Source organism: Neltuma alba, unplaced genomic scaffold (genome assembly GCF_004799145.2).
Source record: "Neltuma alba isolate B1F8T4 unplaced genomic scaffold, ASM479914v2 tig00011251_pilon, whole genome shotgun sequence".
In the NCBI taxonomy this organism is placed as follows: Eukaryota; Viridiplantae; Streptophyta; class Magnoliopsida; order Fabales; family Fabaceae; genus Neltuma; species Neltuma alba.
This window is the reverse complement of record NW_021635967.1, coordinates 191,212-217,208: the sequence shown is the minus strand read 5'-3', so window position 1 is coordinate 217,208 and position 25,997 is coordinate 191,212. Positions and strand designations below refer to the sequence as shown.

Below are 25,997 nucleotides of genomic sequence, written 5' to 3'. Positions count from 1 at the left end.
TAATTTCAAACAGATATGTAACTTTCTTTTCTTTTTTTTCTCTCTCTTATCTCGTTCAGATCAACATCAATTACACAATCAGCATCTCTACAAACCAGACCTCTTGGAACAGAGGCTGTATGTTGTCCAAGAGGGTCGTTTCATCAAAATCTAACCTAAATTGAACTCTCCAATGTTAAACCATTAGACTACAAATCCTCATTCCTCTCACACACACGCTCTCTCTCCCTCTGTGCCTCTAATGGCGAAAAAGAAGAAAGCAAAAGCTCGATTAGTGCATTCAAGGACAACGTAAAACCATGCATGTCCTAGAAGGTGGCGTCTTTAGTTGTCATGTGATTTCCAAGAGGCATATATATAGACATATATATATATATGTTCTTTCAGGAATGGCGAATGCCCATGAAGTAATTGAAGTCGTGATGCTGGACTCTGAGTTGCTTCAGCCATGAATCTGCGACGCTCAAGAGCGAGAGAAGCCTCTGTTGGTCCCTCCCATTATTGCCAGACACCCACACATTGCCTTGCATTTTGTAGGTTGCCAGCCCAAATGGTGGCAGAGACATTCCTTCCCCTTCTTTCCTCTTCACTCGCCCTCCTTCTATGTCATCCTCTATGTCCATATCTGCATAATACAACTCACCCACCGTTATTTACTGCATTTTCTTTCACTTTCCCTAAAATGTCATATCTTTAAAAAAGTTTCGACTTTTCATTTCAATATCATCTGAGATAATAGAATTGTGACTGAAACGTGAAAATCTATAACCCCTTGCACAAAAGCATTTAGCAATTTTATGTTAATCCTTTTGGTTTGGGTAACTCGTCAACAAGTACGACGAATTCATAACATCCCAATTCACTTCTTTTTCTTTTAAATGACAATTACGATTAGCAATGGCATTGATGTTGTGGGGAGTACTAAGAACTTTATCGTAAAATATTCTGTAAACAAAAGGCATAAACTTGATGGATGTGAGCAATCCAATGGGAAAGGAATACCTTGAAAAGAAGAAGAAAGTGTGTGGTAAGTGAGGAAGCACGTGGATAGATCTTTGATTGTCCTTCCCATTGGAATGTGATATATCGGATACCTGAAACAGTGGGAATTGGTACACATTATTCGACCAAATTAATAAAATGCTCATATGGATTCATGAACCGCTTCTAAGACTCTTCGTGTGTGTGTGTGTAACAAATTACCAGGCAACCGCCATCCAACTGGCCGGAGAGAGATCTACGCTTCTTAATGACATCAAGCCAGGGTATCTCTCAGCAAAACCTCTGATCTGAAAGGAGAGAAATTAACCCATCACTAATCGAATCTCCTTTCTCTTGAGGAATTTGAAATCCGAACCATCCAATGAAGGGTATGGTATCATCCAACAAAAGGCAACAACAGTTCTTTGAAAGAGAGAGCTTTGACAAGATGAAAAAGGACGAAAAGGAATCATAAATGAGTCTGTTGATTTGTATTGAAAAGTCAAAAGTTACAGTTCAACTTTTCAGAATGGTCTACGAATCAATGTGGTGATCGTAAAGTTCGTCTTTTTGCTACTGTGCCTAATCGATAGCGTTGAATAAGAGGAAAGAAAATCAGACCAGAAAAAAGGAAAAAAGATTAACGGACCTTATCCATGAGAGGAACTCTGCCATATGGAGTGGATCTTTCAAAATACTGGAAATAGAGATGACCCAATCTGTCATTCAGATGCCAGAGACTGTCTTGCTCAAATCCTGCTTCTTCAGACGACGAGGAACCATCGCACCTCCATAACTTATCAGTCTCACTCTCCTCGCTGTAACAATCACTGCAAGAATCCCTCGTCTCACACTCCCCGGATTCTGCCTCCCCCCTGGAAAATCCATACCCAATGAATCATCAATAATTCAATCAGAACATGACAACATTCATGTTGTTTGATCTGGATTGGGTCGCATGGAAGTACCTGAATCTGTTGCTGGTGAAAATCTGAATAGCGGAGAGGTAAGGGACGTAATACTGGACAAGGGTCTCGCCATTGTTTAAGGCGATGGGAACTCCGGCACCGTACGCACTCCATTCGTCGTAGCGATTCCAGAGATCACCCAGCCTCAAGTATTCTACTGTTTCTCTCTCCCATGGATGCCATAAACGATTCAGCTTTCTAATCTCCGACTGTGTCGTGACAACAAACAGAGTCACATAAATGTATCTATGTTAAGATTTTCTGATAATCTTGGCAATCAAAGGCAGACGCAAAATAAAAACTTACCTTGGGTAGGGATTGGGATTGAACCACGGGGGTGATACACCGCAGGAAGCAGTCAAGGTTAGATTGCGTTGAGACCTTATCGAAAATCATGGTGATTGAGAGAGAGAGAGAAACAGAGAGGATGAAAATGGAGGATGGAGGGAAGGGGGGAGTTTCAGAATCTCTCCCCGCCCGGAATCTCAGAGAACAATAAACGAAAATGGGAGCGAAGAGAGAGAAAGAAATGTAACCAGAAAATTTAATGGGGGAGGAAAAAAGAAGAGAGAGGGAAATAGAATCGAAATGCGAATCACTCCCACGAACAGAGGTGGCTTTTGACTTTTGGAAGCCAAGTTTTTCCGCTAAAACTCAATCGTGCTTTCAGCTTCTCTCTCTCTCTCTCTCTCTCTTTGTTTCCACGGACAGTGACTTTGCCGGCAATGTTGTGCCTCCTGCAAAATTTTATGTATACAAATACAATGACGACGACCTTCTCTCTGTTTCGCTATTTTACTAAACCTTGAAGAAAACTCAATCTTACTCTGCTTTGTTCAATATTTAAGGAACGCTCCTCTCAGGAAAAACGAGCCGACGCTTTGCCCTTGAATGAATCTTGGGACCAAATCAAAATGGACCAAGCAAAGCACCCCCCGGAAGGATCACGGAACCACACGCGGATTCGTGCGGGAATAAAAATAAAAGTAAAAGAAGACAAAAACTTGAAAGGAAAGAAACCGAAAAAGAAAAATGAGGGAAAATTTCCTATGTTTTTCAACAGAAAGCCCTGTTTTGGAGGAGTTGAGCAGAAAGCGTTTGAAGGTTACAGCGAGACGATGTGTTGTTACTTGAGGAAGACCGAAAAGCAACCGATTTTGCCGGGAAGAAAAAAAGCTGACCAAGCAATGAGCAAACCGACGAGACTGAGACGAGGTCACAACGAGAAATAAAATAATGGAAACGGAGAAGAGCTCTGGGTCTGGGATTCTAGAAGCAAGAAACAGGGGACTGGATCGACGGAGAGAAGAGGCAGTAACTACAGATTTATATATTCATGAGGTTCATCATTCATCCTCCTAGTCCTATCTCCAACTCTCCCCCGATGCTCCCTATGAAATTTATATATTAATTCTGGACCGTGCAGATCTGAAAGATGAACCTCGGCTCGTTTTCTAATTATTAGTCTATTTTTTTTAAAAAAAAAAAGATTATTCTCAAATATTAAAGCAAAAAATCTCAAAAATTGAGTCATTCTTATTATATGTGATATTTGACATTCATTGATAGTTTTATTAATATTGATGATCTAGGCACGTTCTAAATTTTAAATGCATCTTAACAAAAATTTGATAATTACAGTACAATTGTAAGTTCTCATAATTAAGTGATTATTGATTTTGCCAAAAAAAAAAAGCCATTCTTGATGATCAAAAGAATTTACATAGATAAGAAAAATATTTTTAAAGAAAATTAATTTAATTTTAGAACTGTACATTAAAAATCAACATAGATACTGAATTTTTTTTAGCATATAAAAGAGAGAACTACCAAGAGGTCCTAATAAAAAAAATTAATTACTAAAAAATTCTAATAACAAATAACCAAACCCAATTATTTTCTTGTTTTGAAATTTGTCATGATTAACTCTTTAACTTTGAAATAATTAAATTAATTTTTTGGACATTGTTGTACTTCTCCCTGTATGAAAACAGCTCATTACACGTATCTTCCGGCGAAGTATTACAGAGACAGGGAATCCGTAACTTTGGTGCCGAACGGTTCTTGAGTCCATGGCAAGTGGTAACAGCATAAATATAAAATACTACTATAAAATAATCACTTTATTTATATCAAGGTAATATTAAAAAAATCATTTTATTTCTAAGCTATGGCCCGTGGCTGAGTTTGCAATTGTATAAAAATGCCTTAAAAACATACGTCAGATAAAGAAACAAATCTGAGTCTATTTTTGTTAGGTAAAATGTTGAATTTTATATTAAAAGAAGGTAAAATGTTGAAAGAAATTTAACTTAGATCTAGTTTAGAGTGTAAAAAAAATATTTTATTTTATTTTTTAACAAATGTATTGACTATTGAGTGCTTGACTTGCATTCACATGATATAAAATGTCTTTAAATAATATTCGGAATATAAATGATCACTTTAATTACTACTTATTGTTGATTTTCAAACAAATGTAATTATTTTTAAAACTGAAAACAGTCCCTTTAAATTTAAGAATAGTTTTATTAAGAAATTAAAATTAAATGAAAGTATATTTTGCCCTGTAGAAAAAATATATATATATCACATAAAATATAAGTTTGTGTAGAAGTGTAATACTCCCTCCATCCCTTATTATAAGATCTAATTTTTGAATAAGTTTATTCCTTTTTATAAGATTCTCTTTGAATTTGTCTAAATATTTAATACAATATTACTTATTTTAACCCTAATTTAATGTGTTTATATATTCTCTTTCTTCATTTATCTCACTATTACTCTCTCACATTTCTACATTTATATATAGGGGTATATTTGAAAAAAAATGTATTTGCTATATCTTAATTGCTTTTAACCAATTTTAACTGTTTTCTTAAACTGCACAATTTAATTAAAAAGATTTTATAATAAGAGACGGATTACTCTGATAATTTATTTTGCAGCTTCAGGTAGTAGTATTAAATTCCCTGGTCAAAAAAAGGTAGTAGTATTAAATTCTGGTATTAAAAAAAAGGTAAAAAGAGGCCCCAGAAAAAAAAAAGGAAGAATCGCAGGCGCCAAGTTGAGTGTAGGAGAAATATGATTGGTTAGGTAGGATGAAGCTGAGGGAAACCGCGTGGAGGAAAGAGAGGACAGAGAATAGATTATAGATTGCCCACTCCCATTCGCCTTAAGAGTTATTTTTTGTTTTCTGGGGAAACTGTGATTTTATTATTTTGCCCTTCATTGATATTTCTCTCGGGAAACTGTTTAATGATTGATTATTCATCCCGATGAACATTTTTCATGGACGGACTTCAATTGGAAAAATAAGTCAAGGGCATTCTAGTAAATTAACAGAATGACTTTGATTTAATGATTTTCTTCATATATGTTATAAAGTTTTTTTTTTTTGTGGGCATTTGAAACAAAATTATAACTAGGTTGAAGAGCTTAAAAATTTAAGTTACACTAATCATAATTAAAAATGGTAAATTTTCTATATTTACGTATAACATAATATATATTGGAAAAAATTTTAATAGTTCGCTTTACCTGTTATAATATGACTATTATATTTTTTTAAGATTTAAATTATGCAAACCACTCATATTATATGTGTGTGTGTGTGATATATCCCACCATGTTCGGACATATTCACAGTCAACTAGAGATGAGTTTGGGTTGAGAGATATTTCGGTTTTGTCATTGACAAAAAAGTTGTTTTTATAAAAGGAAAACGAAAAATATATATAGCCAACAGAAAAATTTATTAACTTCCGTGGAATAAAATACACCTAGCCTGTGAGGTAAAACGAATATATATTTAACCTGAACATGACATATCACGTTTTTATATTTCATATTCAAAATAAGCGTATTTTAACAAAAAATCGGTACATTAAAATACAGCATCGGCATGCTTTGTCCAGAAATAATACTCCAACACGTGCAAGAGCTTCTTGTTTGTTTGTTTGTTCTTTTTCATAGAGGCCTGGCCCTCATTGCTTAATTTGTTATATGACTCGTGTCTTGTTGATTTAAGAGGGATTTTGTTTCGTCAGCGTGATGCAATTTTTTTCTTCCATTTTTACTATTCCAAAATGAATCATTTTTTCATTTTGTTTTCCAAAATGAATCATTACTCCTCCCCTTAGGATTTACAAGAATTTTTTTTTTAACAAAAAGACCAATAAGACAAATAAATGCATCTGGGAAGATTTTTCCCCCCCAAAACAGTGTATAAGCATCCAAATGCAAATTATAAAAATAAATAGACGAAAAAGAAAGGTGTTAGTTACGAGTGTAAGGAAGCGTTTGGTTATTAAAAAAAAAACACTTTTTAAAAGTGCTTTCACACCCCTTGAGATAATTTTTTTTTACATACTTATTTTATATACCTTAAAGAAACTATAATTTTATTTTCGCACAAACATACCCCAAAGTGATAACCTGTATGAAAAAATGAACTTTTATATTTATAGAAGGACTCTCTTTTATCTCGTTTCACTCAGTTTTTTGCCATTCAAAACCTTTTACTACAGCTCGCTCTGTTCATAAATATTAGCTTTTCAATGAAAGCATCAATATTACAAGTACAATTTAAGGGGAGAACTCATCCTAAAAAATAAACTTATTAGGTGGAACAACCCCTTAATAAACTCAAGACTAAAATATACATTTGATCCTTTAACTTTATGTAAGGATTTGGTTTGGTCCCTTAACTTTAAAAAGTATACTTTTAATTATTTAATCATAAAATTATTAGTCTTAAATGATGATTTTTTATAACAATCATGATTGTTTTGAAGATTAAACTAAATATTATATCATTTAGTAACGTTTTATCAACATTCAAGAGTTCAATATCATCATTTTTTGTTAACAATTCGAGGGTGAAATTAAAGAACTAAAAATTTACTTTTTAAAGTTAAAAGACTATAATGAATTTTATATAAAATTAAAAGATCAAAAGTATACTTTAACTGAAATAGGGTGTGTCCTGGTAACAAGGCGTGGATTTTGCCTCTCATATCAAATCTATCTATCTTTTAGCTTAAAGTCGAGATATATAATATAGACGATATAGGCGGAGCAACATGTACTATAATATCGCTCAGGAAATCTGATGTTGGTTTTTTTTTTTTTAAGTAAAAATCTCATAAGATTAACTGTTACCTAATACTCGAATTGAACACTTTTTTTTTTTTTGGGGTCATGGGTCGCACTATTAAATTCTCGTTAGTTTCAGCTGCTTCTTCTTCGCCAGATATATGTCGCTTTTCAGCTTTGTGTATATCGAAATGGTGGCTTTGTTTCATAATTCTAGCTCTGTCCATATATTTGACAGTATGCAAGAAAGAAAGAAAGAAAGAAAGAAAAGGGTGATCAAATTAAATGGCGGAGATTGAGGCTTTAATTATACCCCCAATTAAGGCATCCCTATAAGTTTGTTATACCTTGATTAAAGTCTATCCATTATCTTTTTCTTTTTTTCCCATTTTTTGTATTCCTTCAATTACCCAGGTCAAGAGGACTTGTTTAAAGCTAACTAAGCTACATCTACATCAGGAAAGTTAAATCGTTTGAATTTCTACTCGTCCTACCAAGGAATTCCTTTGACAGTTTCTCAAAGTTGACACCGTACATGTTCACGCATGCATGCACAAAAATGTGATTTATTGCAGTTTGCAATTTGTGTAATAAATATGATTATGTATATATGACCAGGTTAAGCACCAAATCTATTTCACTCAATCTAGCTATACATACAGTTGGTTGGTGGAAACAATATGCCAAATTAAAGGCACTTACTATAATACTACCTCCTATCTTTAATATAAAAACTCATTTAATTTTTATTTTGGTCCTAAATATAAGACTCCAATCCATTTTATCTCTCGTATTTATCTTTTTTTTTTTTTCTAAAATATTCCTTCTAATAATGATAGTTTTAGCCAATAAACTTAGTTAGTGAGGATTTTTTAAGAAAAACAACACCTATTTATTACAAATGACTGACTTAACTTATTTTCTTAATCTACTCAAATTAGTTAACTAACTCTTATATTTAAGATCGGAGGTAGTATATACACACACATGTGGTTGGCAAGATACACGTGTTTGTGTGTTTATTATGAATAATATAGATGTGTATAATTGAGATGATTAGATGTGAAAGAAAGGGAATGAAGAGGAGGACGTTTTTGGAGATAAGTATGAAGCTTTTGTTTGTTTGGTTGTTCTTTTGTCGTGTAGGAAGCTTGGCATCAACGCAAGTGACGGTGAAGAGTATTGGGGGACCAAGCCAAACGTAGCCCTACGCATAACAAAAACGAGCTTTGATCATATTCATGTTTGTCTCAATTATATGTATCCAGAGAGAGCCTGCAATAACCCATGGTCTGTGGGTTCAGTTGGCCAAGGAGTGAGACATATGACCAAGTTGGCATGTGTTCAATCTCTGGGGAGTACTACTTTGTTGTGGTTCTAGTCGCGACGCTTGGAGAAGTATCTTAGCACATTGGTGTCTAGGTAAACGCCTGGGGGTAATTGACGGCTCGTCCTGCCCAACATTGGTATGACCTAAGAGGAAGGGAGATTTCGCCCTACTCTTGAATCGTGGGTGAGCCCAACCCCTTTCTAAAAATTTTCTGTACCAAAAAAAAACAGAGAGAGAGAGCCTGCAATACTCTGAAAGCTTCGAGTCCAAATGCAATCAACCTCTGGTTCCACTCTCCATCTCCATCTCTCCGTTTGTGGTCCTTTGCACATTTGAATTCTTTCTGGTTTCGCTCGTTCCACGTTAATGCCATGCGTCGTAATCTTATCACATTTGAATTCTATTCTTATATACACGTCAATATTCTCTTTTCGATTCTTTCCTCTTCTTTAACTTTGGTCGTGTCTGCTGTAATGGAAACGCTTGTGAGAGCATATATAAGAAAGCGAATAGGAAAAATATTGGAAATGGGAAAGGGAAATTGAATAGGCTTCCCGTGAAACCAATTTAATTTGCATGTTTGGAAATGGCACTAACATTATATTACATGTTTGGTTTTGTATTCGATCATAATTAAGATTTTAGGACTGATAATAGTACAGCACTTATTTTTAAGCCTATACTCTCAACTCTCAATCTCGAGGCACAAATTAGATAGTACTTCTCCGGTCTTTATTATAAGACCTCATTTGACTTTTTATTTGGTCCTAATTATAAGACCCTAATCCATTTTGTCTCTTATATTTATACATTTTTTTCCAAGATAATCCTTCTAATAATGATAGTTTTAGCCAATATATTTAATTAGCAAGGATATTTTAGGAATGACAACACTTATTTATTATAAATAACCAACTTAACTTACTTCCTTAATCTCCTCAAATAAGTCAATTGGGTCTTATAATTAGGACCGGAGGAGTATCTTAAAAGGAGAATCGCACAAAAAAAATAAAAAAAAATGATGTGAGGTTAGTATTTTTTTTTTCTCTCACGAATTTGGGAGAAATTCATCATAAAACATTAAAAGATCTAGTGCAGGACTGGGACATGTCAAGGGCCTTTGATCGACATATCGTTTTGTTAATGGCCAACTGGAAAAAGCAGAAAATGACACCAAGCAATTTCTATAGCGCTGGCCATTGAATTTGTAATAAATAAAGTTGAAGCAATGTCTTAGTTTTGTGTTGACTTTCATATTTTCCTTGCTTTCAGGTATATAACCCAACTCGTTGAATCTGGCCAAAAACAACTGGCAGGGATAATGTGTTTTCCCCCTTTTTCAATTCATCAATCCAACTGTCAAGTATACGAACGGAACGAGCCTTGAAGAATTTCTAGATACGTCATCATATTTATCCTCTTTTTGGACTTTTTTTTTTTTGGCCTTTTGAAGAGGGTATTTACCTTATTAAAAAAGTTTCTTGCCGCTTGGGTTTGGCAAAATCAGTGAGATTTCTTGAGGCAGATGCAGCTTGTTTGAGAATTCAAACTCGTTCATGCATCCAAGCTGGTCAACTATTTATAACTCTTTTTGGCTCAATTAAATAAAAAGAGTGGATAAATGTTGATCAATAAATAAATAAGTAAACCGAGTATAAGAATTTGATTGGATTAGTATAGACAAATGTTACGCAAAACAGTATATCTAACAATATGCTTACAGATTTAGTTACTGATTGAATTTAATTGACATAAATCTATGCAAAAATACCTGGATGGAAATCCAAGCAAACAAACAACTCTTACTGGGTAAATTTTTGTCATCCCAAGCTTAATGGTTCCAGAATGATCAAAAAACGTTTTTTAAAAGCCTCTAAGAAACCTCCTTTGGCATCTGCGGGGCCTATAAGAGTTTAGCTCAGGTTCATATTTTTTTGGGCCACAGTTGCAAAATTAAATTCTACAGCCAAACAATATGGCTAGCAAAAAAAAAGGGGTATCTTTTTGTAAAATAAACGGCTTTAGGGCTCAGTCTGATGTGTAATAACATTTGAATTTGAATAAAGAATTCCCTTAAAAAAAAAAAAAAAGGAAACACACAATTCCAACAACTTCACTATATTTCAATGCCATGGGGTCCATTCTCCTCCCGGACCTACGTTGGCCCAAAAAGGATAAGCCCTGGGTTAAGACTTTGGGCCTGCTCTTCGTCATCCTGAAACTTGTTGGGCCCATTGTGGGCCTGCTGGCTCAAATATCGTTGCGGTGCACTAAACTTCCCCTCTTAACTTTCATTATTACACCAAAAAAGATTAGGTCCAGTATAAGGAGTTCGTTTTTCATCACATGAAGAATTAATATTTGAATTCCTGTTAAGAGAAGTATTCATATTTAGTGTTCATCAGTATTTCAAATAGAATTACTTCTAATAAAAAAATATACGTGCGAAGGGGGAAAAAAAAACATATTAAGGGGAGGGAACCAAGAGGAGCATAATGAGGTGAAAGAAAAGAAATGATAAGAACAGGGTTTCATGATTGGCATGATTGGGGCGAGTCCACGTCTTCAAATTTAATATAAAATGGCGCACACGGCTCCCACCAAGCACCAATCAAGCATGATTGAGAGATTTTATTATTAGCTATTAAACATTCTTCACAAAGAAGCTAAGCCTAAAATTCCCCATCATTCTGTTTTGTACTAGTTTCCCTGTTGATCCCCTTTTTCAATAAACAATGCAAAAAGCAAATCAAGTCCTTTCGTTGCCGTTTGCCCCCTTGATTTAATTCTGATATTCCAGTCCTCTTTATGTTTATTTGTCTATTGCAATTTCCCCATCTTTTCTCTCTCTTTTTCCATTTGTATTGGTGCTGCTACAAATTCCTCTTTACATCCTTTTGCAAGGTTTGATGATATATTAAACCATCCTGTCAATTGTTGTAAATGTTTGTAGTAGGGGTTTCTCTTGACATCATTCTGCAAACAACATTTTATAATAATTTTTCAAAAAAAAAACTTAAAAAAAAAACCTCCTAATTATTGCAGAGGAGGTACTAAAACTTGTCACAAGCAATCTCTCAATCTCTCAGTATGCCTATACGCCTGTATCTTTTAGTACCTATTCTTGTTCTGAATACAAAAGTTCATTATTTTTTTAAAATTTTTTTATATAAAATCTTTTTTTTTGGTCTAGTATATTTACTATGTTCAATTATTAATATAAAATCTGTGTTCTAAGTAGTATCAAATTTATTTATATAGCTCTATTGATCATGAGAAAAGATATTTTTAATATATCTGACATAAATAAAAGTAGTGTTGCGGAGAAATTTAAAAACTTTTTTATACAAAAATTAATTATTTTACTGCAGGTTATTGCAGGTGTATAAAATTAGAACAAATAATAAATGAATAGAGGAGGAGGAGGAAGAGAGGGAACATGAAATAGGAAGGACCAAAAGGAGTAGGAGGGTGACGGTGTAGATTATGATGGCAAAATGTACCTACCGAGACAGCTACTCACATTAAAGTGCTTATCTAGAGGCCCCACAATTTCCCCAATTTGTTGTGAAGTTCCAGAGACCATAACTAAAGTCTAAGAAGGGTCTGGCAATCCACGAAAGTATTTTCCAGAAGGGTTTTTTTGTAAAATAAAATAAACTCCTCTGTATATTTATTTTATAAATCGTAAAAGTACTTTTAAAATTATGATTTGGTTTTCATCCAAATACTCCATAGAACTCCTGCCAAATGCCAATTCCTTTTAATTTTTATTTATTTATTTTAATAAAAAGAAAGCAAATATATGGATTCTGGCCAGCCATCCAAATGCAGCATTGTAATTGTAAATTGCAAATTGCAAAATACTAAAAATATATGCAGATGAGTAGAAGAATATAATGGGTGAATTCATTCAGCCATTCCTATTGGCAAACCAAGATACTACTTCCATACAAAATAAATGAAAACCTGCTAAAAGCCACAATTAAAAAGCAGCTTTTTTTTTTTTTGGAAATTTATTGCCTTACCCCACAACAACATTTAAAAAGCAGGTAGGATGGGCATCCGTGATTTCTCCACTTTTTAAATTTTTTTTATTTGTTTTTCATTGTGCAAAGTGTGAGACGCTTTTTAAAGGCCACTTGCATAAATTTCAATTTTGAGGCAGCTAAATGAGTTGGTTTCATTAATATGATAAAGTGGGAATTCAATTTTTAAAAAAATACAAGTAGGATTAACACGAAAAAAATAGTAAATAAGAGGAAGAGGATGTACGGGACGTTTAGATAGATTCAAAACTATAATTTTAAAAATAATTTTACAGTATATGAAATAAACATGTAGAGGAGTTTATCACGATGAAACATTCCGATAAATTGGGATGAAAACAAAAGGAGGCTAAGGGAATGTTTATATTAACGTTTTGAAAATAATTTTGTAGTATATAAAATAAATAAATGTACTAGAAGAATTTTATTTTTAACTTATCTATAAGCATTTATTTTTAAACGATTCTAAAATCGCCTCCTAAGGCCTAAGGAAGAGACTGATGATGTTAACGTCCAAGCACTGGGCTCATGTGTCAAGAACATGACCATACGGCTCCACGTTTTCATATGCATTGAGCCCCCACTCCTCCTTCCTCCCTCCTTCCATACAAATATAAATAAATATATATATATATATATATAACTCTTCGTCTTCTTCTTTTTTTCAAAAAAAAGATAATTCAGTTGACGAGGTTCGAGTTTTAGTCAAGATGAAAAAGTGTTATAATCATAATGCATTTGTATATAACAATATTATTATCCTGTTTGAATAAGCTTTTAGATCACTTATAAACCATGTTTATAAGTAAATTGAAATAAAAATTTTGTTATATATTTATTTTATATTCTGTAATTCATAATTAAAAAATTATTTATAAACTATTTCAAACATGTATTAAATATTTGTTCCAATTCCTGTTCCAAAGTGGAACATAGATTTTGCTTACTGTGTGGAAACCCCCCTCTTCCTCTTCTCTTTCATAAATTTAACTGCCACGGTGCCACGTATCCCTAAAATTTCTTCATTGATCTATCGTAATTTTTGTGAGTAGTTTAAAATCGTTTCAGGGGAGCTGAATTGTTCTTGTTGGCAACATTTCTTAAGCACACACATTATAGGAATTTTTAAGAAATTCTTCTTTTTGACGTCCATACATGATTTTTAGGTTCGTCGTCTCATCCAAATAAATGGGATCATATTTCTGAGTCCACGACCACAAATAATCTGTAAGTTTGGATTAATTAATTCTCATTGCTGTCACATTTACTGGCACAAATTGTACCCCATACACACCGACCGTATTTATACCTCCTTAACGTACGATACTATCCTTTGAGCAATTCTACGAATCACATAAAACCATGTAGTGTCTGAATCTGGTTTTCTTGATAATTATTAATGCCATGTTTCCATAACAAATCATTACACTCCCTTATACACAAACAAAGCTAGGTGACCAAGGGGCATGTGGTGAACATAATTGGGGCGTCTTGGTCTGTTTGATATAAAAACACAACCTAGTTACTAATAAGGGTCGACTTTAATGAAACTGGCTAATTTCTCACAATGTGACGAATTTAATTTTGAATAAAAGAATATCCGTATTTATTTAAAAAAATACCACTTAATTATGTGCATATAAAACAGGAGAGATGATGTGAGCTTAATTAGGCTAGCGTATAGGAGCAGCATGCACGCATGGGGGCGTGTTTGAGTAGAGATGGATGGATATAGCGAGACATGCACATTTATTATTAATTAATGATTAATAATTAAGGACATCAATTATGGGTCTAATGTTTGGTTGACTTCCCCCACTTTGTAATAAACAGCCCTTTTTCTTTCGTCATCCCCTCTCCCTTCATTACTCGTCAACGCCAACTCTCCATCACGCTCTTGACTTCAAAATACAGGCATCCACCCCTGCTCTGATGTTCCATTCTTTGACGTTCCTACCTAACAACATCTCATTAATTTTTATTAAGTGCATTCTTAATTTTTTCAAATAAATATTATCTTATTTTAAGCAATTTTCTTGCTAAGTACTCTCTGTAAACTATTATTAGAGGGCAATTTCGGCTCATGTGATTTTTTTTCGCGTACAATAGACCACACATACTTCTCTTAACTTATACTCCTCCGGTCCTTAATATAGGACCCAATTGGTGAGTTAGTTTTGGTCCTAAATATAAGACCCATTTATCATATTTATCAATTATCTCTAAATTACCCCTATGGATACCCTTTCAACCATAATCAAGTAGAAGAGAAAGATGAGGTATTAAGAAATATGATTATGGTATTTTAGGAAAAACGTGTCATATTTCTTATAATTAACTAACTTACCTAACTTCCTTAATCTAATCAAATTAGGTAAATGGGTCTTATATTAAGGACCGGAGGAGTAGCTGTTATTTAAAAGATAAAATATATAATAATTTTAATGAGTCATATTAGTTGGGTAAATGAATATATACACGACTGAGTAGCATTGATAAAGGGAGCAATATTATTTTTATATCTATGTGCATTGATAAAGGGGGCAATATTATTTTTATATCTATGTATGCATTTAAAAAAAAAAAGATACCGCGAATTCTATCATATAGATTGAAAGGATTCAAAGAGCAACTAGGCTAATTAAGAACCCGTTTGGAATACCTTATAAGTAACTTTTTAATAGTAATTTATGAAATACAAGACAAGTATGTGAAAAGAGTTTTGTTTTGACTTATATGAAACGTGCTTATAGAGAATTTCTATGATGATCTTAAACAAGCACTAACTCACATTCAAAGGAAACAAAACAGTTGTTCTTTTTTTTTTGGGGCCCGTTTCGTATTAAGAATCATTGAATGTTTCTTCTATATTTCATTTTACAAGTTAACGAAACATATACGACTCATTCGTTTGAAGCATAAACACTCAAAAATATTCCATCACAATTTCTTATAATAGAGTACTAATTTAGGCATCCGATGCTGAAAAGGAAATTAAACAAAGAAAACTGCCGTGCAGACAAGCATAATATAAAAACAACTATAGAACGACAAAAATCCCTTTTTTTTTTTTGTGAATTTGACTATTTGTTAATTATTGGTGCTTCTTTCTTTCTTTAACAAAAAATGACTTTAAATGAGTATAAGTCATTCTGTATGATTTTTAGGATTTTTTTTTTATTTTTCTGCAAAAATGATCTTATTTTTTTATAATATTAATGAATAATGTAGATAAAATTTTATTTAATTTTTAAATTTAATTTAATAACATAATTAACTTTTTTACTCCCAAAAACTAGTTGAATAATTTTTAATTGTTCTTGTTTATTAGTATTTAAAATTGAAAGTGGTAATATTTTAAAAAATTGCTTCACTGCCACGTCACGTGGCCCAATGTATCTGTCAGTGGACGCGTGCTTTTCTGTCTTTCTTCATTTCTCCACTTTTCCCTGCCCTTCCACAGCGCGTCCATCTGACTTTTCTTGTTTATTTGATTTTTTTTTTGTGAATTGTTTATTTCATCATTTTCGTAATTATGTTTATACATTTATTAATTATTACTAAATAATATTTATTTTATGTTTTTCAATTTATAAGCATATAATTTACCTTTTCTGTTCTCAAGTGTCTTCATTTCATTTTTATATCAATTATGTCCTCGCGTTTTTAATTATATCGACAATGATGATAATAACAAGAGTACTTGTCCATGTATAAGCATGGAATTATTTAACATTAACTTCGGCAGAAATTATGTATTTAACATTATCATTAATAATAAAATATAGCCTAGGCTAAATTATATTTCTACAATATAGATAATATGTGATAATTTGTGACGCAATAAGTAAGAATTAATCAAATCATGTAAATCAAGATATTATTAAAAATAATAAATACGTAAAAAAATATAATTTTTTAAATACATATTTATTTTCAAAGAGACCTTTTTATTAATTAGAGGGGGAAATGAAAAAAGTGTATTAAATTTTTATATAAACACAGAATATTGATTATATATAAAGGCCAGGATTCCAAAGGGGACCGAACACAAAACAGCTGTTTAATTTCGCATCAAATTAAAAAAACTACTGTGAATCATCATTCATCATGGCAACAGTTAGCTGTGTTAATAGGCCTTCTTTCCATGGATCATGGTGTTAATGTCATATCAGCATAATTTAATAGTGTCAAGATATCAGGAATCAACGGTTTGAAACGGATATAAATAGACATAATTTTAAAGACCAATACCACATATTTTAAATTTCAGGAACTAATATTAAATTATATCCAAATTTGAGAGACCAAAATTTACATTAACCTTAAAATTTTTTATATAAATTGAGTCAAAACTTTCTATATGTTGCATAATTTGAAGGTTGAAACGCAATTGCAAAGCTTTGTGGCAATTTTGTGTGTTTTTAGAGAGGATTCTGTCCGCTGTTTTTGGCCTCATGAAATCTTAGGTCAACGAAAGAAAAGAAACAAAATAATGAGGAAAATCGAGCCAGGCGCGCTGTGTTGGGTATATGCATATCTCAGCATGAAATAGATTCAAAAATTGAAATTTGTAATGACCAATGAGCAGCTTCGTTCACGAACTATCATATATATACAACTGCTTAATATAAAATATAATTTGATTTTTATTTTGATTTTAAATACAAATTTTTAATTCATTTTGTCTTTTATATTTATATATATTTTTTTAAATAATTATTTAATAATAATATTTCTAACCACTTGATTAACAAGGATCTTTTAGAAAAAAACAATATACATTTATTATAAATAATTAACTTAATTTATTTTTTTAATCTATTTAAATTAATCAATTATACTAATTAATTAGCCCAACTCTATCTCTTTTTCCCTTTCCGTGCTTGAACTCTCACTTTCTTCCTTGGGTTTCTGTATGCCCTCTTTCGCAATTAATGCACCACCACCCTCATCCTCACCATCAACGCCTTATTAATTCTCTAACCCTCTCCTGCCTCCATTCTCCTCAGCTGCTCTGCTCTTTATCTTTTTATCTCCAAACTTCATTTCTCTATTCCCAAGGTGATGGATCTCCTCTAGCCTTCCCCTCACCTCTCTCCTCTCTTCACTTTTCGAGTAATCACGCTTCTCATCTTACGTTCTTACTTAGGCATGCTTCATTTCAATTTCATCCCTCTGAAAATCTTAACGGGTATGAGCGTGCTTTGATTTAGATCTTGGTGGGTCGCTGCTGATAGTTAGAAGCTTGTGCTTTTGGGGCCTAAAGGACCGAAGAGAACACAGTTCATTTCTTCTATTTTTCTGCAAGTTTTGATCAATGTGCCATGTTTCTATCGAGATGTTTGTAATTTTACAATTCCTGAAATTTTGTTCTTTCCCAAGTTGAGGTTACTGCCTTTTAAATCTTTGGGTTGGTAGAGTTTATTGAAATCTTCTGGTTCAGCTATGTTGGTGTTTGTGTTCTGAGTCTGAACCCTCACTCACTGTGTTCACAGAAAAAGGGGGGGATTAAAAAAAATTACATATTCAGCTATTCACATTTCTGGGTTCACTGTTTCTACTTTTCGGTCTTTTGCCATTATGATAGATAATTACGTAATATTTACCCGATCTCCAATGCATTTTCATTCTGGCTCTCCGCGGGAGTCTTTGTTGACGAGATTATAACTTTACTTCGTCCTTTTCTGCTTTTGCGTTTTTCACTTTTCCTCTTGTCGTCCTGTAGTGAGAAAATATGAGTTTGTGCTCTTTTGCTTGCCTTCACTTTATTTTTCCTCTCTTCAAAAAGAGTCCATTTACCAAATTTATGCTCTTCTTTGTTGCAGAAGTAAACGACGAAAAGGCAGAGAATATCTCTGTTTCTTATCAAGTGCTTTTTGTTCGTGGGCATTTCCTCCCATTCCCATTACGATCTCATTCAGGTAGGTTTGTTTCTAGTTTATTTGTTCTGATTTTCTCACCTCTACCTTACAATTTGATTTTGTTTTCCTTTCATTGTTCCACTTAAAAGTGGGTTCTTGTGAGATTGCTCTTCCTCTTCCTCCTCCTCCTCCTTCTTAATGTGAACTGAGAGATCTAATTTCAAAGAAAATGAAAGACAGGGAAATGTAAGGTTTGCAAAAATCTAGAAACGACAGGGTTATATAGTTTTGCTTTCTGGTTTCATCTGCTTAAATTAAAATTTTAAAGCTTAGTTTCGCGATTAAATTATTTCGAAGTTTCCATTTTGATAATTTCGATGTGAATTCTGATGAAAGACGAATAATCGGTCTTTTCTTTCCTTGGTAGTATATTCCGATCCTTTATCTCATGTTAGGATTTTTAAATTCACCCGTATCTGATTAATTGAGTTTCTTAATTTTTTTTATCTGCAGGCTAGAATCTTCGAAATCTTAAGTTATCCGCTGATTCACCTGTCTTCTTCTATGAGCGGTTTTTATCATCCATTCGTATAACCTCCGGCAGATCATCGAATTTGACCAAGCAAGAAAGACTCCATTTTCGACATTGAAGTGTGAACAGGGTCACAGAATTTTGACCATTCTTGGCTTGCCATCTCAGAGGTTTGTGAGATCCATAGTGGAAAAGAATCGAAGTAACTTGACTTCAATTTCATAGGATCAAATGTCTTGTTTGTGGAGTTGATCAAATGGGGTGTTGCGTATCCACAAGCAGTCGAAGTACTTGTAGTAGTAAGAGCAATGGCGACACGATCTCTCCATCTTGTTTGGAAGTAGGTTTCTGCGGGCAAAAGAGAACAAGGAGAACGTTCTCTGATCATGTCATTGCTCTTCAGAATCTGCCGTCCCTACCGAATCGAATTTTCACCAATGGAAAGAGCCGGACTTCTTGCATATTCACACAACAAGGCAAAAAGGGTATCAATCAGGATGCCATGATTGTATGGGAAGTAAGTATATTCTTTTTCTTAATCATTGAAGGATGACTTAGTTTTTTTCCTTGTTTTTCATACAGATATCTTTGTTTGGATCTGTGTTTATGTAGGACTTTATCTCTGAGGATGCTATTTTTTGTGGTGTCTTTGATGGCCATGGTCCATATGGTCATGTTGTTGCGCGCAATGTGAGGGATACCTTGCCAGTAAAACTACTTTCATTTCTGCACTCTTGTGAATCAAAGAGAAATGGATCTGGCTCAGGCAAAGCTTGCTTCAAGGGGAATACTGATGATGGAGTCTGTGAGAAGGATTGTTCGGCCGAGGATGTAGTGAATTCTGTCTGGAGAGAAGCTTTCATGAAGGCTTATAAGGCAATGGACAAAGAACTTAGGTCCCATCCAAATTTGGACTGCTTCTGTAGTGGGAGCACGGCTGTCACTATAGTGAAGCAGGTAGTACATGGATCAGTGTGAACGATGAAGTCTCTGAACATGATTCTTCTTCTTCTTCTTCTTCTTCTTTTCGCTTACCCCTTTTCTTATTTTACTAAGTTGTTGCACTTACAGGGTTCAAATCTGTTCATGGGAAACATTGGGGATTCTCGAGCAATCATGGGATCCAAAGACACCAATGATTCCATGGTGGCCATTCAGTTAACTGTTGATTTGAAGCCTGATTTGCCAAGTGTGTGATATGCTGTCTTCATTCATTGTTTCCCCGTGCAGTTTATGCTTTGTTGTTGAGGCTAATCTATTCTAATTCTGTTGAATCTTAAAGGGGAAGCAGAAAGGATTAAACGGTGCAAAGGCAGAGTATTTGCATTGCAGGATGAGCCTGAGGTTCCCAGAGTGTGGTTGCCTTTCGATGACGCACCCGGATTAGCCATGGCTCGGGCATTTGGAGACTTCTGCTTGAAGGAGTATGGTGTGATTTCCATACCTGAGTTTTCTTATAGGCTGCTTACCGACAAAGATCAGTTCATCGTTCTTGCCTCTGATGGGGTACAAATTCCCGGTCTCATTCTAATAATTTATTTGTTCATCCGTTCATTCAATTCAGTCATGGTTTCCTCAACAATATCAATCCCTGCAGGTAGACATTTCTCTGTATGAAGTAGGACATGTATAATGTGGACAAACAAATAGTTAAATAGCTATTAGTTCAGTATATCCTACGAAATAATCATTAAATAGAGGATGATAATAACTTTAGGCATCAAATTTATTTATTGATTTGATTTGTTTATTACTTTTGCTCCTTGCCAGTTAAGTTGGATAGTGATCTTCAACTGTAACAGAACAGACACACTGGGTTTCATATCAGCACCACAATATATGTTTGTGAATTTGGCAGATTTAGTTGAATACTTTACTGTAGATGCCCTGCATATTGAATTATCGATCAGTATCAATATCTATATGACTTATAAGAAGCCGTATTATTCTCGAGTTTTAAACATGGCAACTCATCTCGCTTTGTGTGATGCACATGACTCACATCTAGTTAGAATCGGAAACCTTAATGTTTCACGAAACAAACTTAAAAGACCAGATCAAACAGTAAGTTTACGGTATCAGAATACTAATTTAACCTATAAAACTGGTTCTATTTAACACGAATGCTGCTTTTATTTGATTCTTTTTACCTTTACACAAGTGATTCTTCTGTCTTGTTCAGGTGTGGGATGTGTTAAGCAATGAAGAGGTGGTTGAGATAGTAGCTTCAGCACCGACTCGTTCGTCTGCTGCAAGGATTCTCGTGGATTCTGCAGCTCGGGAGTGGAAGCTTAAGTATCCAACGTCAAAGATGGATGACTGTGCTGTTGTGTGCCTGTTTTTGGATGGGAAGATGGACTCAGAATCTGATTATGATGAGCCCGGCTTTTCTTCAGCAACCATCCAGAGCAACCATTCTGGCAATCCGGTTGAATCAGATGACGGCCAGAAGTCCGAGCCTTCTCTGCACCGGAACTTCACCGTGAGATCTGCCGATGAAAACGAGACGTATGGAGGACTGCCGGTGGACGTGGAAGATGGAACAATGTCATCAGTGGAAGATCAGAACTGGTCAGGTTTGGAAGGTGTGACCCGTGTAAATTCACTGGTTCAGCTTCCTCGATTTTCTGAGGAAAGGCCAAACACTTGAATCCTGTTGGATGTTGGCTTGTGGGCAAGAACTGAGATTGCTTTGCTGCAAACACTTCAAGCAATACTGTGAAATGTGAATTGAAAGACGCGACTGTTTTGTCGGAGAAAATTTAGCTGATTTTGTAACATGGTTCGTTCTTCCATCAATGTATGACATGTTTATATGTTTAATTGAATAATTTGTTAGTAGACACCTGACAAATTTTATTCAAATCTTGATTTTAAGCACTTTTATACGCCTGCATGGAAAATTTTAGATGCTGCGTTTTTAAGATGAAGATTGGAATTTTGCAGTTTTTAATTAAGAGAAGTTATGGGCAAATGAGATCAGCGTAATTAATGGAGGAGCTTATATAATGAAGGCTGATAGCCTAATACTGCCAACATAATAAAAAAACGAACCGAATCCTCTCTTTCACTTTGTGCAAAGGCCCCAAGAGAAGTTGGGGCAAAGTAAATAATGAAAATATATGTGGTTCAGCTGTGAACACGAAGACCACATCATAATAGCAAGCGGACGTGAAGTAATCCTCTACAAATTTTTGTCCACAAACTAGTTGAAGATTAAACTAGAAATATCTCATTCAAATTAAAATACGAAGCTCTCTTTCATTCATATGGAGAGAAATAGATACATAAACAGGTTTATCTAGAGGCAATCCGTTAAGTGTTGAGTAGAAAAACCTAAGTAGAGGAGATAACATCAACAAACGATGCAGAAATGTGTCGGCTCATAAATCAGCCGACTAGGATCTCCATAACTGGCCGCTGTGGCATTGGTGAATATTACCGAAACTGGAAGGTATTATAAAGTGATACCAATGCCGTTTTCACCAAGCTCCAAATTATCACCCACCAAGAGACCCCATTGCATTTCCGATGACACCATCTTAACTCGCCGACGTATTTCATCCAACTCCACCGCAAACACTGACTATAAATTGAAGCCATTCTCAACGTGGCTTCAACACAAAAGCATATCTCCACAGATTTCCTCTCCTACAATGGCCTACAAGTACACTTCCACTTTCCTTGCACTTGTTCTTATCTCCAACGTCGTGCTTGCCAATGTTACTACAGGACGTCACGTTCCCAAGAAATCCAAAACCCAGGACAAGAAAGAGCCAGAGTGGTTGTTTCACTCTGGTGATCATGGCATTGGACGGCTAGGGCTGCCGCCTAAGTTTAAACTTCCTCACTTCCCCTACAATGGTGGAAGCACTGGTGGAGGCGTCGAACCGGGTTCAGGGCCAACCGGACGTAGATATGTTCCTGGCGGTGATGATACGTTTGTCCCAAATCCAGGTTATGAGGTCCCGTATCCTGGTGGTGGAGCTCCGGCACCTGTTCTTCCCTGAGATCACTCAATTACAACTAGCAAGCTATCGTGCATGAATGAATGAACTCGATTCTGCTATTACTTTATTAAAGTGTGCCCTAGGGAGTGGAACTTCTCGTTTTTAAGGTCGTTTGTTCCAGTTTGTGGTGAATAAGGTATAAGGATGCTTAAGTTGCGGATTTATGCTATTTCGTAGTGTTCTCAAAGCAGATGCCGGTTATGCATCCTGAATCATAATTCTTCATCATCCAGTGATTTATAAGCAACTCGGGTTAAAAATCTTCACATGCAGATGAATTGCATCGAGAAAAAGTAGAAATTTAAAATGAAAACATCTTGTACAAATTAATTGTTCTGGTATTACTAATATGGGTTACCCAGAATTAGTCAAAATAAAGGAAACATCCTTCACCATCAGTCCGCTACCTTACTTACTGTACGTCAATCACTTCTGGGAATATTGGTTGTTTGGTTTTCTTGGAAGTACTTTTTAAAAGTATTTTTAAACGGGCCCAGATATAACTATTTTCACATACTTATTTTATATATTATAAAATTATTTTTAAAATTATGATTTAGTTTTAAATGTACTCCACCAAAAAACAAGAGGAATATCAACAGGGTAAATTCATCCAGTTTTTCATTTCAGAATCAAGTAATGAAAGGATGTTGTCACTACCATTAGTGCGCGACATACTTGCATGACTTGTCAATATTATAGAGCTCGGTGTTGAGCTCATCTATAATTTCTCAGCGTTAGAACTTAGAGCCCTTTGATTTCACACTCCCATTCGATTTCTCTTTATCATATGAGCCTGGCATTGAGTTTATCAATGAATCTCTGTACGTTAGAATCCTTCAGTTGCACACTTCCACATCAGCCACATGGACTCAATTACAAAGATTGCTAGAATCAACAGACTCATTCAATTTTCTTCATCAGCTCACGAAAACAATGAAAGCTACAGGTGGGAGTGCCAGTGCCATGTATAAGCAAGTGACATCACCTAACTACCAAAAGTCTATCACATGCGAAACAGTAGTTTTGCGTCTGTGTCCCCCATTCACAACCCTCCCGAGAAGAGAGAGATTAAAACCTGCTCCTAAATAATCTTAATACCTCTTTCCTGGTCCCCCTCCTCCACCAGAAAAAAAATTGAAACAAGAAAAAGGAAAATAAGGCTAACTCATGAATTTTACATGCAAGAAATTTTATGCGAATGATTAAAACGCTGCATATCACAATTAATAAGTAATGATTAAAACCAGGCCGTAGGTGTTACTGTTACATCCCTGATACAGCAAAATGTATTGATTTCAAAAACAAGGATCAGGAATACCTTTGTCACAAAAAAAAAAAACAAGGATCAGAATGATAATATCGTTTTCAGAAGGAAATCCCATTTCAATGTCCAAGAGAAAGAAAAATGTATATCCTGTCACCATCAGTTTTGATCCTTGTGTCTCCCCACGCAATCTATAGTTCTATACTCTGCATTTTGATCAGGATATCAGCTGCCATAGCTCTTCATCATTGTCGAGGTAAATCAAGTAGAATTTAGATAATCTTATTGGTATTAGACATCAATAAGGATTCCATCAATTGTAAATCTGAGACATACGAATATTACATGTAAGACAAAAAAGAAGGGGAATACAATCCCAAAGCTTCAGATTTACAGAGCAAATATTTCTCAATACTTAGATTACATGTTAGGCTGTAATAAAACTGACAATTACCACCCCCTTTCGCCTTACAAGTACATCCAACACATCGGAGCCTAGCATGTCACGAGTATCCTGCCAGGAGAAAGAAAGATGGAGAAGGTAAACAAAACAAGTTAAAGCATGCTCAGGAAAAGTAGCAAGATTACCAAACGCACAAATACAATCTCAAGATGAGAAATGCTGTTGGTGAAAATCTACAAGCTAAAGGAAATTATTATAACATTGTAACTTCTCAAGTTAAAACTTTCGAGGGAGAAAAAGAATTCATGAACACACAGCTACACACGCACAACCAACTGCAGAACAACTAAAATTAGGAAGCATTGTTCCTTTCTTTTTCATTAACTTACAAGCAAAATAATGAACATAATACATAGAGAATGGCAATGTTCTCAAGCAACATGATAGATATACAGGTTGACATGGTAAACACACAAATAAAACTCTCATGTCCACTCATATGGGAAGAAAAAATTAACGAGAATAAACTCTTTAATTGAACTCATGATTTGAATGAAAATGACAATGTGAGAATTAGCGTTGCAAATTACAACATGAGCTCACCAAACATTACAAGATTGTAATCGATAGACGTACCCTTTATCTCTACACCGGCACATAACAATAACGAGAAACACGAATTTGGAAAGGAAAATAGTGGTGCGGCAATTAAAAAGAAAAAAGAAAAGAAAAGAAATGATTGAAAATAGTGGATACCTGATTCAGATCAGATCAACGTGCTTCTGCATATATCAGAATTCAAATGCCGATCATCTTGAGAATGATGAAGACTAAGAATGCGAAAAAGATCAAGAGGAAGAGATAGTCAACGAAGACGAAGAATCGGGTGGATCCATGATTCCTTTTCTTGATTTTGGACTTGGATTCATCCAGTTCTTCAAGTTTCGCCATGAGTTCGAATTGCACAGTTGAAGCCTTTGGATACGACCGATTTGTTATCTATTTTTATTTTCAAAATTAGATAAATCCGACAACTGCAGAGGATGAAGAAGTCCAGTAAGCGAAGGAAGATGCCGAAAAGGAAAAACAATGGGCACGAGGGAAGCTCTGACGAATGTTTGGGCCTCCGACCCAACCCGTTTCCTCTAAGGTCCGAGTCAAGCTCTGTCTTAACAGTTACCACATTGGCCAGCAAAACCTCCCAACAGTTTTGCACATTTGAATCGTTGGTCTTGGAATCGAATGTTGAGCTCAAACCCGGAACGGGTTTATGCTTGAAACGATTAGTTTTTTAAGCAAGAGAACCGATTTAGTTAAAATCATATTTAATATCATTTTAAATTTATTCTCATATTTATATTTATATAAAACTATAGTATTGGCCTCTATTTTGCACTGAATTAAAATGAGTTACATCACTAATAATTTATGAAGTGTGTTACATATTGCGGATTTTATTTTATCGGTGTGTGTTTACATATAGAGATACAAAGAAA

General features: G+C 34.5%; 3 protein-coding genes across 3 annotated transcripts; 2 read left to right on the top strand and 1 right to left on the bottom strand.

The window, feature by feature from the left end:
• On the bottom strand, window positions 1–3,161 carry LOC114763017 (uncharacterized). Its single transcript, XM_028952613.1, has 6 exons — window positions 2,256–3,161; window positions 1,950–2,158; window positions 1,631–1,856; window positions 1,204–1,289; window positions 1,003–1,094; window positions 1–625 (listed from the first exon to the last, which is right to left on the bottom strand). Exons 1-6 carry the CDS (start codon window positions 2,343–2,345, stop codon window positions 384–386), a joined length of 945 nt encoding a protein of 314 aa, XP_028808446.1. The 5' UTR covers window positions 2,346–3,161; the 3' UTR covers window positions 1–383.
• A 15,115-nt stretch (window positions 3,162–18,276) lies between these two features.
• On the top strand, window positions 18,277–21,471 carry LOC114763068 (probable protein phosphatase 2C 52). Its single transcript, XM_028952669.1, has 6 exons — window positions 18,277–18,349; window positions 18,803–19,338; window positions 19,434–19,778; window positions 19,893–20,010; window positions 20,104–20,327; window positions 21,004–21,471. Exons 2-6 carry the CDS (start codon window positions 19,078–19,080, stop codon window positions 21,469–21,471), a joined length of 1,416 nt encoding a protein of 471 aa, XP_028808502.1. The 5' UTR covers window positions 18,277–18,349; window positions 18,803–19,077.
• Window positions 21,472–22,305: 834 nt separating this feature from the next.
• LOC114763070 (putative cell wall protein) lies at window positions 22,306–22,857 on the top strand. The gene has a single exon (XM_028952671.1). The coding sequence runs from the start codon at window positions 22,478–22,480 to the stop codon at window positions 22,829–22,831; it is 354 nt and encodes a 117-aa protein (XP_028808504.1). The 5' UTR covers window positions 22,306–22,477; the 3' UTR covers window positions 22,832–22,857.
• The last annotated feature ends 3,140 nt before the right edge of the window (window positions 22,858–25,997 follow it).